The sequence below is a fragment of the Chiloscyllium punctatum genome, chromosome 5 (assembly GCF_047496795.1).
Source record: "Chiloscyllium punctatum isolate Juve2018m chromosome 5, sChiPun1.3, whole genome shotgun sequence".
Classification (NCBI taxonomy): Eukaryota; Metazoa; Chordata; class Chondrichthyes; order Orectolobiformes; family Hemiscylliidae; genus Chiloscyllium; species Chiloscyllium punctatum.
This window is the reverse complement of record NC_092743.1, coordinates 59,153,923-59,166,915: the sequence shown is the minus strand read 5'-3', so window position 1 is coordinate 59,166,915 and position 12,993 is coordinate 59,153,923. Positions and strand designations below refer to the sequence as shown.

The window sequence follows — 12,993 nt, the reverse complement described above, 5'->3', positions numbered from 1 at the left end:
ACATGTAACTCCAAATTAGGCAGCAGCATGTTCAAACCGCATCAGGCTCAAGAACTTTGCTACATTTCAGGTCCATGGGTTTCCTCGCACTTAATTGCAGGACGCTGCTTATTATTCAAGGGCCCTCTGGCACAGTGGCAGTGTCCCTACTCCTGAACCAAGAAATCCAGTTCAAGTTCTACCACTCCAGAAGCCATCTTTTTACTATCCTCAAGAGAGTCAGTGCTAGCTCCTTTTTTAAAAATGGTTGATAATAAACAGCTTGGTTATTAGAATATGGAATAAAAGTTCAACATTTCCCAATGATAACAAACAAATAACAAAGTGGTACTAAACACACTCTCCCTTCACGGTCACCGAATTAAAATGTGGTATGCTGTCCTACAGCATTGTGACTACCTACATCAAATGGACTGATCAAGCAGCAGCTCACCATACCCTTCCCCATGACAGCTGGGGATGAGCAAAAATTGGCCTAACCAGCAAAACATATACTCTCGAAATAATGATCAAAAGAAAATGGGAATATGCTTCTGAAATGCTGGAAGTGGAGACACTTTATGTTTTTGGAACGGAATTAGATGAGAACTTGAGTGAAATAAATAGGGATAAAGCAATGAAACCAATATCTCTGAGCAGAATGAAATGCCCCACCACCTCGGAGGTATGTTTGGAGATGGATTTAGAGCCCTTCAATGAGAAAGAAGGGTGTAGTATGAGAACATCTAAGGCTCTTGCGCAGCATTCCTGCTCAAAAATCAACTGAAATCCTTAAGTACACAATTGGTACCTAAAGGGAGTCACCCTACTACTGCTAGTATTTAACCAGCGATAGTTGTGGGACTCACCACATAAGGAAATTGACAAGTACACCCATATGAAAAATCTTCCTTCACAGGAATGAATGGACCTATCAGGAATGGGATTGCCAACTGGATATTTGGTTCACTACCCTAGAGAACTGGGCTTGCCCAATTGTTGAATAAATTCAAGTCTGACTCTGGTCAATTCTTGTACGAAATTATAGGACCTGGGATAGTGCAGGAAGATCAACCATGATCTTTTTGAATGGTGGAGAAGGCACAAAAGGCCACAAACCCTACTGCAACTCAATTTCCAATGTTGCCAAATTGGAGAACAGAGTGCTGTTTAGACCAGCCATTCTCAACAGGGGCCATATCACCCTCTTAGGGGCCCCAGCATATTTGAAGGGGGCCACAGACTGAAAACTGTTTATGGGGCCTGGTAACTGAACCGATGAAATACTCAAGCCTAACCTAATTTGGAGCCTGATACCATGAAACTTGCAGAAAAGCACCAAGCTCAAGGATCACATTACACCTGATAGACTATGAAATTAAATATCTTTTTTTTAAGTTTTGTCCAGTATGTCAGAACGTTCAGGTTTTATTGGTGTTCAATAATAAATGATTTTCTGTTTATCTGTTCATATTGCATCCCTGTTTAAAAAAAAAGTGGGGGTGGGAGGCCTGGAACCTGTGAAGAGCTCTTGGGGGTCAGTGGCCAAAAAACGGTTGAGAATCTCTTATTTAGACTACTCTACTAGAAAACTATAGGAGATTAAAGTGCAGAAATCAATATTAATTTGTAATATGAGTAAATGTAAAGACAAATACAAAAGAAGATTGTGAAAACTGGATCTGTTTTTAATCAGAATAGACAAGATTAAGGGATGATTTGACAGATGTTTGAAGTAATTAAGTGTGAGAGATGATAAATAAACGGCCGTTCTCAGTGATAGTCTATAATGGACGACATGCTGAAAAAGGTTAAAAATACCAGATTTAGGGAAGAAGAGAAATAACAATTTCCTAACAGAGGATTGGGTCAATGGAATGCATCACTGGTGTAAGTAACTGAAACAAAGATCATGCCAACATTTAAGAATCAGCTAGATCCTTAACTGAAAGAGTAAATAGGACCAGTGATTATTTGGAAGTCACTGACTTGAAAACACATTTATGCTATAGCTTCCAACTATTACTAAGCTCTGCCAAACCACGGCAACAATCAAAAAATCATATTTCATTTAAAGGCAAAAATACCTCATCAGCTTCAGATTCAGTTTCCATTTTTGGCATCTCTGTCTCATCCTCTTTTTTGCCAAACAATTTCGCTAGTTTTGTTATTTCTTCAGGTGTACTGTTTTCAGATGATTTACGATCGCTATTGGAGGATTTCCCAACTTCCACTTGAGAAGTAACAGTTTTTGATTTATGTTGCTCATACGTGATAACATTTTCTTCTTTGGTCTGGACAGGCACCCCGTTTGGCAGCGTCACTTTCTCTACCTTCCTAATCGTTTGAACTACTACCTGTGAAACAGCTTGCCTAACCTGCAAATTTCTAAACTTATTATAGGTAGAATTGATGGTAGTTAGTTTTTTTTGATCAGTTTTAATTTGCCTAATTCTGGTCCAACTGTTCCCTCCTTTATGTAAACTATATCTTGTAGTTATGTATTTATTATGCTCAACAAGTTTACGGTTCACACATTTTTGTCCTGAAAACTGAAATCTGTTTAGGCTGGAATAAACTGGCTTGGCCAGATTGGTTTTCTCAATATCTTCAGGGGTTATGGTTTCTGGTTCTTTTTGAATATTTTCATCTTCTGTCTTTGCAGGTTCCTGTTTTACTGAAAGATCAAGAGTGTCAGAAGCTATCTCTTCTGCAATTTCTTCACATAACTCAAGAATGCTTTGACGTTTACACTTAACATCATTTTCAGTTTGCAGACATGGGTTTTCTGTACCTGTGTTTGGAGCAGAAACAGCGTCGTTAGCTTTACAATTAACTTCTCGTGATTGTTTTGAACCTTGTAGATGTCCTTTCAGAGAATGATTGGACTTTTTCTTATTTTGCACAACATTATTCAAAGATTTATTTTGTTTCTTTACAGGTGGTTTCGTTCCACATTTTCCTTTCGTATCTTTGATACTGCAATTTGCAGTGGCCGATTTCTGAACCTGGCCTTCCAAGTGTTTCCCATTTCTCTGCAATGTTGTCTGTGAAGCACCTTTTTTGATCTTTGTTTCAGATGGGTCTTTAGAAACTGGCTTTCCAGATTGAGATTTTTCTTGAGGATCTTCAGAAACAGTTGAAGTCTTATTAATTGCAGGAAGTTGTCTGTTCTCCAGATCAATCTTTCTTTCACCTGCAATACATGCCACTGTTTTGACAACCTTTGCGCTTTGTTCCTTGGGAGTTGAAACTTTTGCTGCTGGAGCTTTTCTCCCAAATTTACCATCTAATTTTGTTCGTGCAACATTGGAAGCCCGGTCTTTTGGAGCTTCTGTAACTTTGCCTAGCTTCGTTCTTCCAAGCTTACTTTCTACTTTAATTAATTTTGGCATAGGCAAAGCATTTTCAGGACTTTTAGAACATATATCACTAAATGCTCTTTTTCTCAGTTTTCTTTGAGCAGGAAATGCACTAGTTTTGCTGTCTATGGAAAAGGATGATTTTGTTGACAACAAAGGACCCGGATTTAGTCTCTGAGATGATCTAGTTGGCTTTTCAATTAGTATTTGGTTGGATTTTACTACCTGTGGAATATTTTCTTTTGTATGTTTTTGATTAGATCTAGTTTGAGGTTTTACATCTTTAGGCTGAAGCTTATCCTTACCTGTAGAGAGATGCCGTGATGATTTTAATCTTACTGTCTTTTTTTCCTGAAGCTTCTTTGCAGATTGTGTGCTAATCTGTGCCTTCACGGAAGTTTTCTTAGAAGAAACTTTTTTTGCCACAGTTTCAGAAGCTTTACATGAGGTTAATTGTTTGGCACGATTATTCTTGCGTGCCACAGTTTTAACTGCTTTATGGAGAGGCTGCTTCTTCGAGGTCCTAGCAGGTACTGACGAGGATTTTCGAGCTTTCTTTGCAGGACTCATTTTTGATACCCTCATAGTTGACTTCAGTTGAACTTGAACATTTTTCTTTGAGTGGGATTTGTTTGTTGCAGCTTTCACAGTATTTACAACCATTTGAAGAGATTTAATTTTAGATGATTTACTTGACTTCTGTGGAACATTTTTCTGAGAACAAGCTCTTGAGGTCATTTTTAAAGGAAGCTTTTTAAAGGTGGCCTCTTTGGAAATACGAAGATCTTTTTGTGCGAGTGGTGACTGCGAAGCTCTATTATTCTGAGGCAATTTCTGTGGAACTTTCACTGGCATTGATTTACCTACAGTTTTGGCGCGCTTTTGTTTTTCCCTGGTTTTACTTTCATGCTGTAATTTGCAAGATCTCCTCCTCGATACTGGGGGAACTACGGTTTTCTTTTGATGGGAAGACTTCAGTAATGCACGTTTTTTAAGCAAAGCTTTAGCAGATTTCTTCTTCAAAGGAGCCATCCTTTCATTTTTATTAATAATCAGTTTTGTGCCTTTCCCCTTGAGGTTTGCAGTTATTTTTGCTGATGATCTGTTTGCTTTAACAGTTCCTTTCAGCAATTTCAAAGCTTCTTTTTTAGTGGATGCCTTCTGCAATTGAACAGCTGACTGCTTTGCACACCCTCTCAATTCAGTTGTTGTTTTTTCCGCCAAACGTTGCTTTTTGGTTGAAGGTCCACCTCTTATTGATCCACGATTTGACCTATTAAATAAAATTATTGTTAGTAGTGATATTTTAAATGATTAATTCATAAAAAACAAAAGAGTAATATTTAATTATGCTAAACAATAGCAGAAATTGCTATTTAGGACACAGGTAATCTAATCAGACTGTTGAGGTACATTTCTGGGGAGCTTTAGGGTGTGGTTGGGGAAGGAGGAGGAAAGAAACTTATTTGTAACAGCTTCCTTGCAAAGAACAGGAACTAGTTACTTGTTGACATCTTCAGTAGTTTGCAATTTCCTGGGAACACACTCATTTATGATGTTGTAATTGAGGGTAGAAATAGCATGTGGAAAATGCAAACATGAGAAATCTAGAAACAAAATAAGTTTAAAAAAGTTAACTAAAGACATTCAAACTGCTCTGGAAAGCAAGTCGACTCAAAAGCGTGATGAATGGACTTTAGACATTTATACTTAAACTTTTTTTCAAGACAGCAACTACTGCCATTTGAGGGAATAAAAGTAGCTAATGTTATGGACTAGCAGGATGCTTGCAAGATTCTATTTGGAAGGGAAAAGAATCACAGGCTTTGGGACATACAAGGAATAAAGAGTTACTGAAATGGGACTTGCCAATGGAAGTCAGATCTAGAAGACACAGGCTGACTGAAATGACTTTCCAAGGACACTGAAAAGTTGCAACCTCATGTAGCAGAGAAAAATGAATATTCCTGAGGGCCTTTAGTAACGTTCACTATGTTCCAGTAATGCTATATATTTGCCAGAGGTATGGTGCACAACAAATGGGGTCTAAGACCATATCTTAACTGATTTAGTTATTAAATGTGAAAGTACTTTTCATTAATAGGCAGCTAATACAACAAAGTAGTGTTGGATCTGAATCATAGAATGCCCCCAGTGTGGAAACAGGCCCTATAGCCCAACAAGTTGATGTGATCTAGGGTGTAGGTTGGCTCGCTGAGCTGTAGATTTGATATCCAGACGTTTCATTATCTGGCTAGGTAACATCAGTGACGACCTCCAAGTGAAGCAAAGCTGTTGTCTCCTGCTTCCTATTTATATCTTTCTCCTGGATGGGGCTCCTGGGGTTTGTGGTGATGTAATTTCCTGTTCGTTTTCTGAGGGGTTGATAGATGGCATCTAAGATCTATGTGCTCGTTGAGGTTGGATGCCAGGCCTCTAGAAATTCTCTGGCATGTCTTTGCTTAGCCTGTCCCAGGATAGACGTGTTGTCCCAGTCGAAATGGTGGTTTTTTTTCATCCGTGTGAGGGAGAGGGGGCTGTGTCTTTTTGTGGCTAGCTGGTGTTCATGTATCCTGATCGCTAACTTTCTTCCTGTTTGTCCTACGTAGTGTTTGTGGCAGTCCTTGCATGGAATTTTATGGATGACGTTGGTTTTGTCCATGGGTTGTACTGGGTCTTTTAAGTTTGTTAGTTTTTGTTTGAGTGTGTTGGTAGGTTTGTGTGCTACTAGGGTTTCTGGCGGTGTTTTGTCTGCTTGTCGTGGTTTGTTCTTGAGGAATCTGCGCATTGTGTTTTTTGAGTATCTGTTCTTCTTGAATACGTCGTATAGGTGGTTCTCCTCCGTTTTTCGAAGTTCGTCTGTGCTGCAGTGTGTGGTGGCTCGTTGGAATTGTGTTCTGATACAGCTTCGTTTGTGCGTGTTTACCTGATGGAGGGTTCAATTCCAGCCTTGGGTGACTGACTGTGTGGAGTTTGCACATTCTCCCTCTGCCTGTGTGGGCTTGCTCCACTTTCCTCCCACAATCTGAAGATGTGCAGGTTAGGTAAATTGCCCATGCTAAATTGCCCACAGTGTTCAGGGATGTGTAGGTTAGGCGCATTAGTCAAGGGTGAATGTCGAGAAATAGGATAGGGGAATGGATCTGGATGGAATACTCTTAGAAGGTCAGTGTGAACTTGCTGGGACTCCCTGTAGGGATTCTATTCTATGAAGTTCAGAGGACTGTTGAGGACAAATTTTCATTCAGAGCATGGTAGCAATCTGGAACTGACTGCCTAAACAGGTGGTTAAGTAGGAAAATCTCATTTCAGCAGATTTTAGATAATCCCTTCTGCTGCCAAAGCCTCCAGGAATACAGTCCAAAAGCTGGAAAATGAGATTAGTTCAGTCAGTTAATGGATGGGAAACAGTCACAATGGGCTAAATGTCTTCCTTTTGTGCTGTAATGCTCCATGATTGAGAACCTAAGTTGTGAGGAGGATACAGAAATTTCAGGGAGATTTGCAGAGATGTACTGATGAGCTAGAATTCAGCAGACAGGATATAGAGTGAATGTGTGGAAAGTTTTTACTTGGGTAGGAAATAAAAAGTCCAAGAACATAATAGATAATTTTTTTGAATAATAAAGAAATTAAAGGGTTATTGTGAGGGGGCAAGTTAGTGGTGCTGAGGCCACAAAAATGATCTCAGTGAATGCCTACTCCTGTTCCTAGTTCTTATTAATTAAAATGGTAAATTGAAATCTTAGGTGCCGAAAGGGACCTTGGTGCTATTACTTACATTACTTAAAACAAGCATGCAAGGGCAGCAAACAATTGTGAAGGCAAATGGTACGTTTGTTTGAATTACAAGGAGACTTACATATCTTGTCACAGTTGTATAAAGCCTTGATGACACCACAGTTTCAGTCACCTCATCCGAGGAGAGATACACTTGCTATAGAGGGAGTGTAATGTAATTTCAAATTAATCCCTAGAATAGCAGGATTATTTTAAGAGGAGAGATCGATGAGACCTTGTCTGTACTTTAAAAAATTCAATTTCAAAAGAATGGAGGGCAACTTCATTGAAACTTACACAATTCTGACAGGAGATGATGTTTCCCAAGCTGGCAAATCTAAAACCAGGGGTGATCTCAGGATAAGGATCAGCATTTACGAATGTGATCAGGAGGAATTTCTTCAGAGGATGCTGAATCTTCAGAACTATTTAGCCCAACCCCAGTGTGCATCTTTGTGGAAGCTCAAACATTGAGCAGGTTTAAAGAAAACTAATTACATGAAGGAATATGAATATGAACATGAACATGGCAGGATGAAACTAAACGGCTGAGCAGGATCGACGGCTGAATAGCCCACTTCTGCTCCGATGACTGGGATACAAATTCAAATCATCTAAGCGTTAGTGGAATACACTTTCCTCCCGTCCAGTCTAATTACCGGTAATTCAGAAAGTCTTGCTGTCTTCAGAAATTCATGAGGAACATTTCAAAAAGACCACTGGATGGGATCGATAGCAACACTTTGACATCCATTCTTCTCAACCGTTAACAGCTCCTCAAAAAATACGCTGGCAGTCGGAAAATAAAATATTTTCCAGGTTATAAATGAGATTACGGTTCGCACCATACCATTTGATTAATTTAAAACTTGAATACTAGGAAGGTAATGCCTGTTAAACAAGGAGTGCAGACGGAAGCGGAAACTGACTGCAATATGGCGGTGCCGGTTCACCTCAAAACCAGCTGCAGCAAACAGAGGCCTTTCCACCCATTGAAGTAGGAGGATGAGAACCCTGAGCAGCAGGAACATCATTATTTCACCCTCTCTCCAGGCTTGGCCTCTCGCTTTTGTCCCCGGGCCAAACCTTTAACCGAATACTCACCCACGCTCCGCACTCGAGGCCGCTTTCCGCTTCCGCGCTGCCATTTTCTGGATGATGAAAAGCGAAACTGCACACACGGCGTCGGATTCCGATCTAAGTTACTACCTCAGCCCGTCACATCCCCGGCCACAGGCCCTGATACCAAAGCCCCAGCCTCTAGCTCCAGGCCGCACGCATTTTCCGCTGGAGACATGACGCCGACGTAAGTCCCTGGGCGCGCAGGCGCAACCTGCCCGAGGGCTGTGGGTCACGTGAGGCGGAGCGCGGGCGGGGTCTCCAGGCCTCGTGATGGGAGCGGCTCGTGGGAACCTGGCAGGTGGAGGTCTGTTGGAGGGATTACCAAGGAGAACCTCGAAGCGTACGCGAACTTCAGGACCAAGATTATAATATTAAAAAAAAGCATCCAATAAGTCAGTGGCCACAACAGCAGCTAGAGAAGGTGAGTTAACGCGCAGGTTTCCCCTACGAACTCTTGGTCAAAAACACGAAGTATTCGTTCGAATTTTTAATCGTTATTGGTAACGGAGAGAATATGCTGTGTCTTCGCACTCTTCAATACCAAATAGATGCCAAAATAATGTGGCCATGTCTTGGACTGCTGTGCTCTTCCAGCACCACTAATCCAGTATTTGGTTTTCAGCATCTGCAGTCATTGTTTTTACCTTGGAGGTGCTGGTGTTGTACTGGTGTGGATAAAGTTAAAAATCCCACAACACCAGGTTATAATCCAACAGGTTTATTTGGATGTTAAGCGTCGCTATGCGCAATCTTTTTGGAGATTCTCTCCACTTTGTGGAGCTTAACCTCCACAACCACCTGGGCGCTCCGAAACTTGGTGCTTCCAAATAACCCTGTTGGACTATAACCTGGTGTTGTGTGATTTTTAAGTAAAATAATCTTGGTAATACATCAGATTGAGAAAGCTGGTAATTGAAAATAGAACTGCTAGAACCCAATTAATAGAACAGAGTGCCTAATTTAATTTGATTTATTGTTGTCACATATACCTAAGTGCAGTAAAAAAGTTTTGATGTGCGAGCAGTGCAGATGGTTCATAACAAACAAGGGTCTTCAGACAGAGAGAGGCAAAAAAAACCTGCAGATGTCGGGAGACCAAAGTAGATAGGCAGGAGGCTGAAAGAACACAGCAAACCAGACTGCATCAGGAGCTGCAGAGGTTGACATTTCAAGGTCCTGAAGAAGGTTACACCCAAAATGTCAACATCTGCATATCTTGATGCTGCCTGGCTTGCTGTGTTCGTCTAGAGGCATGCACGATTACAACTGCACAGGAGGTGCACAAAAGCAAGGCTTTGTTTTAATCAGTATTTTTGTTGAAACAAAATGAAATTTTTAAACCTTTTTACAAAATTACAAAGTAATACAAACAAGTATAAACACTAATATACAATTAAATATATGAAAAAAAACCAAAACACAAAAAGGGGAAAAAAAACCCAACTAACTACTAATCTATCCTACAAACAACCAAAACATAAAATAGGATATCACACATTACCAGCGAAAAATAACAAAATAATTAAGTGCATACTCAAAATGAATTAACATCAAGTCATAATAAAACCTGTATTTATACAGGATTCTTCCTCCTGGGGTCCCCTGGACGAGCCAAAACCACTACCACCGCTAGACAAAAGCCCTTGACAGTATGGCCAAAATATCTGTCGATATAGTTCAGAAAGGGCTGCCATATTTTATAGAATAATTCAGTTTTTTGGTGCATCTATTTGTGAGGAAGTCAAAGGGGATATATTCTATGATCAACCTGTGCCAATTTGAAAGTCCTGGAAGGCCTTCAGCTATCGAGTTCACTAAGATATTTTTCCTTGCACAAAAGGAAAGAATGGAAAATAGTTTCCTCCCATGCATATCCAGGGAGGGAAAATTTGAAAAGCCCAAGAGAAGAGACACTGGATCTAATCTAATCTCTGTTCCCAAGGTCTCTGTCAGAGCATTCGCTACTCTGTCCCAGTACCCACAGATCTTGTAACATGTCCATTGACAGTGCGTGAGAGTGCCCACTTCTATTTTGCATTTAAGACACATTGGGGATGTTCATACCTTAAATTTTGCGAGTTGTTCAAGTGCTATATAAGCCTTATGGATTTTCTTTAATTGAATAGCTTGAGTTCTATTATAAGTAGAGATTTTTCTGGCATTTTCCCAGATGTCCTCCCACATTTTTAAAGAGATTTCTAGCCCCAATTCTTGGTTCCATATTTTAAACAGTCGTTCCATGTCTTTCGATACCTCATTATATAATGAGTGATAAAGAGTACTGACTGAGTATTGACCCATTGGCCATATCAGTCTTCTTTCCCTATCTGATTTGTAGGGACTGTCTAATAATGTGGTCTTCTTCTGTATATAATCTCGTATTTGGAAATACCGAAAAAGGTCTCCATTAAGTAGTCCAAACTTCTGGTGCAATTGCTCAAAAGGCATCATAACCTCCCCATCGAACAGGTCCCCCAAGCAGGAGATACCTCTGGACCTCCAGGTTTTAAATGTAGCATCTGTCAGTGCTGGCTGAAAACCCGATGCTCCCACTATAGGAGTATAAGGAAAGGTTTTTTAGTAGGTTACCCTCATCTTGCTGCATTATCCTCCAGGCTATAATTGTGTTTAGTACAATAGGACTTTTGCAATAGTCCACAATAGCTCTCATCTAAAAATAAAAGAATGATATGGGGACACTTTGCTTCGGAGGTCTCAATGTCTAACCAAATTGATTGGGTCTCTTGTGACCCACAATCAGCTATATAATATAATAAAGAACTCAACTGATGCCTCCTAAAGTCTGGGAAATTCATTCCTCCCCTTGCCTGTGGAAGCTGCAGCTTTTTAAATTTGTTAAGGGGCCATCTATGATTCCAAATAAAGAAACCAAGCCAGCCGTGTAGCTTATGCAACACCAGTCTCGGCAACATCAGAGGGATCATTCTCATAGGATATAGGAAATGAAGCAGAATATTCATTTTAACTAGAGCTATTCTGCCTAACCAGGTTATTGGGAGATCGCCCCAGTGTTGACGGTCCTGCCTTATTTTCTCTAGTAGGTGTACAAAATTGGCTTTACACAACTTACCAAATACTGTGGTGATAAAAATACCTAAGTATAGAAAACCCTCCAATGACCACCGAAAGAGAAAGCAAGATCCATACGATAAATAGGAGATACTGGCAAGACCACCCAAAGGCATGGTCTCCGATTTCGTAAAATTGATTTTATAGCCTGAGAACATACTAAATACATTGATTACTTGAATTAAGCGGGGCATGGATATCAAAGGATTACTTAAGAACAGGAGGACATCATCTGCATAGAGAGTAATTTTATGTTAACCAAACCAACCCTTGGAGCCGCTATGTTAGAGTCGGTTCGTATAGCTTCCACTAGTGGTTCGATTACGAGCGTGAATATTAATAGTGAGAGCAGACATCCCTGACGACAGTCCCTACCAACACTGAAGCTATCTGAACCTAAACCATTGCTGCTTTGGGGTCATTGTATTATATTGAGACCCATTTCGAAAATACCTCTCCGAAACCAAACCTTTCCAGTGTGTAAAAATGATATGGCCATTCTACCCGATCAAATGCCTTCTCTGCATCCAAGGAGACAACTAGCCCTGGTATTCTTCCCTGTTGACAGGCTTGTATCATATTTAAGACCGTTCTAATGTTGTTAGTTGATCTACGGCCCTTGATAAACCCCACCTGGTCCACTTTTATGATACATGGTAAGACCCCATCCAATTTTCATGCTAACGTTTAAGAAAGGATTTTAAAATCCACATTTAGCAAGGAATTTGGTTTATATGATGAGCAATCTTCTGGGGCCTTTCCTTTTTTGATAATGAGAGAAATATTTGCTTCTCTCAACGAAGGCAGGAGGCAGCCATGACTATTTGAGTGATTATACATGTCTGTAAGTGGGCTAGTCAGTTCCCCTATAAATTCTTTGTAAAACTCAACCTGGAATCTGTCTGGTCCAGGCGCTTTGCCACTCTGAAGCTGTCTAATTGCGTCAAGTACTTCCTAGGTTGTCAGGGGAGCATTCAGGATCGACACCTGCTCTGAGGTCAAGTTCGAAAAGGCCAAGTTTTTAAAGAAGGATTCCATCTTCTTAGTTCTATCCTCACAGTCCTGCGATTTATACAGTTCAAAATAAAACTTTCTAAAGGCTGTATTGATCCTCTCACAAGTCAGAGTACCAGCACTTTCCCTAATGGACATGATAGCTTGAGGAGCTATCTTGTGCATCATGGCCTGGGGATCCTTCCCAGGACACTGGAGGCTTCCAGGAGCATTAGCTTATCTCTATAACATTGGAGCTGGAATAGAACTGGGAGGGGGCGCTGGTCTGACCTGGGCCTGCGTACAGCAACCCGGTGGGCCCACTCCACCCTCACCTGGCCTGGTCTGGACTCCAACTTTAATATTTGTGGGAGCCATTGTTCCAGAAAGTCTACAAGCTGGCCTCCCTCTTCCCGTACGGGAAGGCCCAGCAACCGAATATTTTTTCAACGGCCCTGATTATCAATGTCATTGATGTGCTCCTCCAAGGTCTGGATTCGGTGCTCGAGTGCCTGGACCCAGCCCATGGCCGACTTGGCAGCAGTCTCCGAGGTTGCGGCCTTTTGCTCCACCCCTTAGACGCGCTGTTCAATTTTTTCAATTTCTCAGTCATGCTTCTGCAGCTCGACCGAGAGTGACTCCCATCTGGACCTGGTTTCTTCAATGA

General features: G+C 40.8%; 1 protein-coding gene across 2 annotated transcripts in view; it reads right to left on the bottom strand.

Annotated features, from left to right (window-relative positions):
• The window catches only part of LOC140477106 (N-acetyltransferase ESCO1-like), a 42,524-nt gene extending 34,140 nt beyond the window's left edge, over positions 1–8,384 (bottom strand). Inside the window, exons 1-2 of one of the 2 annotated variants that reach the window (XM_072570395.1) lie at positions 8,226–8,384; positions 2,067–4,614 (exon numbers count right to left, since the gene is read on the bottom strand). In XM_072570395.1, the coding sequence (XP_072426496.1) occupies positions 2,067–4,614; positions 8,226–8,269 (2,592 nt within the window). In that variant the 5' untranslated portion in view covers positions 8,270–8,384. Of the gene's footprint in view, positions 1–2,066; positions 4,615–7,418; positions 7,604–8,225 lie in introns of those variants that run through there. The other variant, XM_072570393.1, reaches the window with a different exon arrangement.
• Between the last annotated feature and the right edge of the window lie 4,609 nt (positions 8,385–12,993).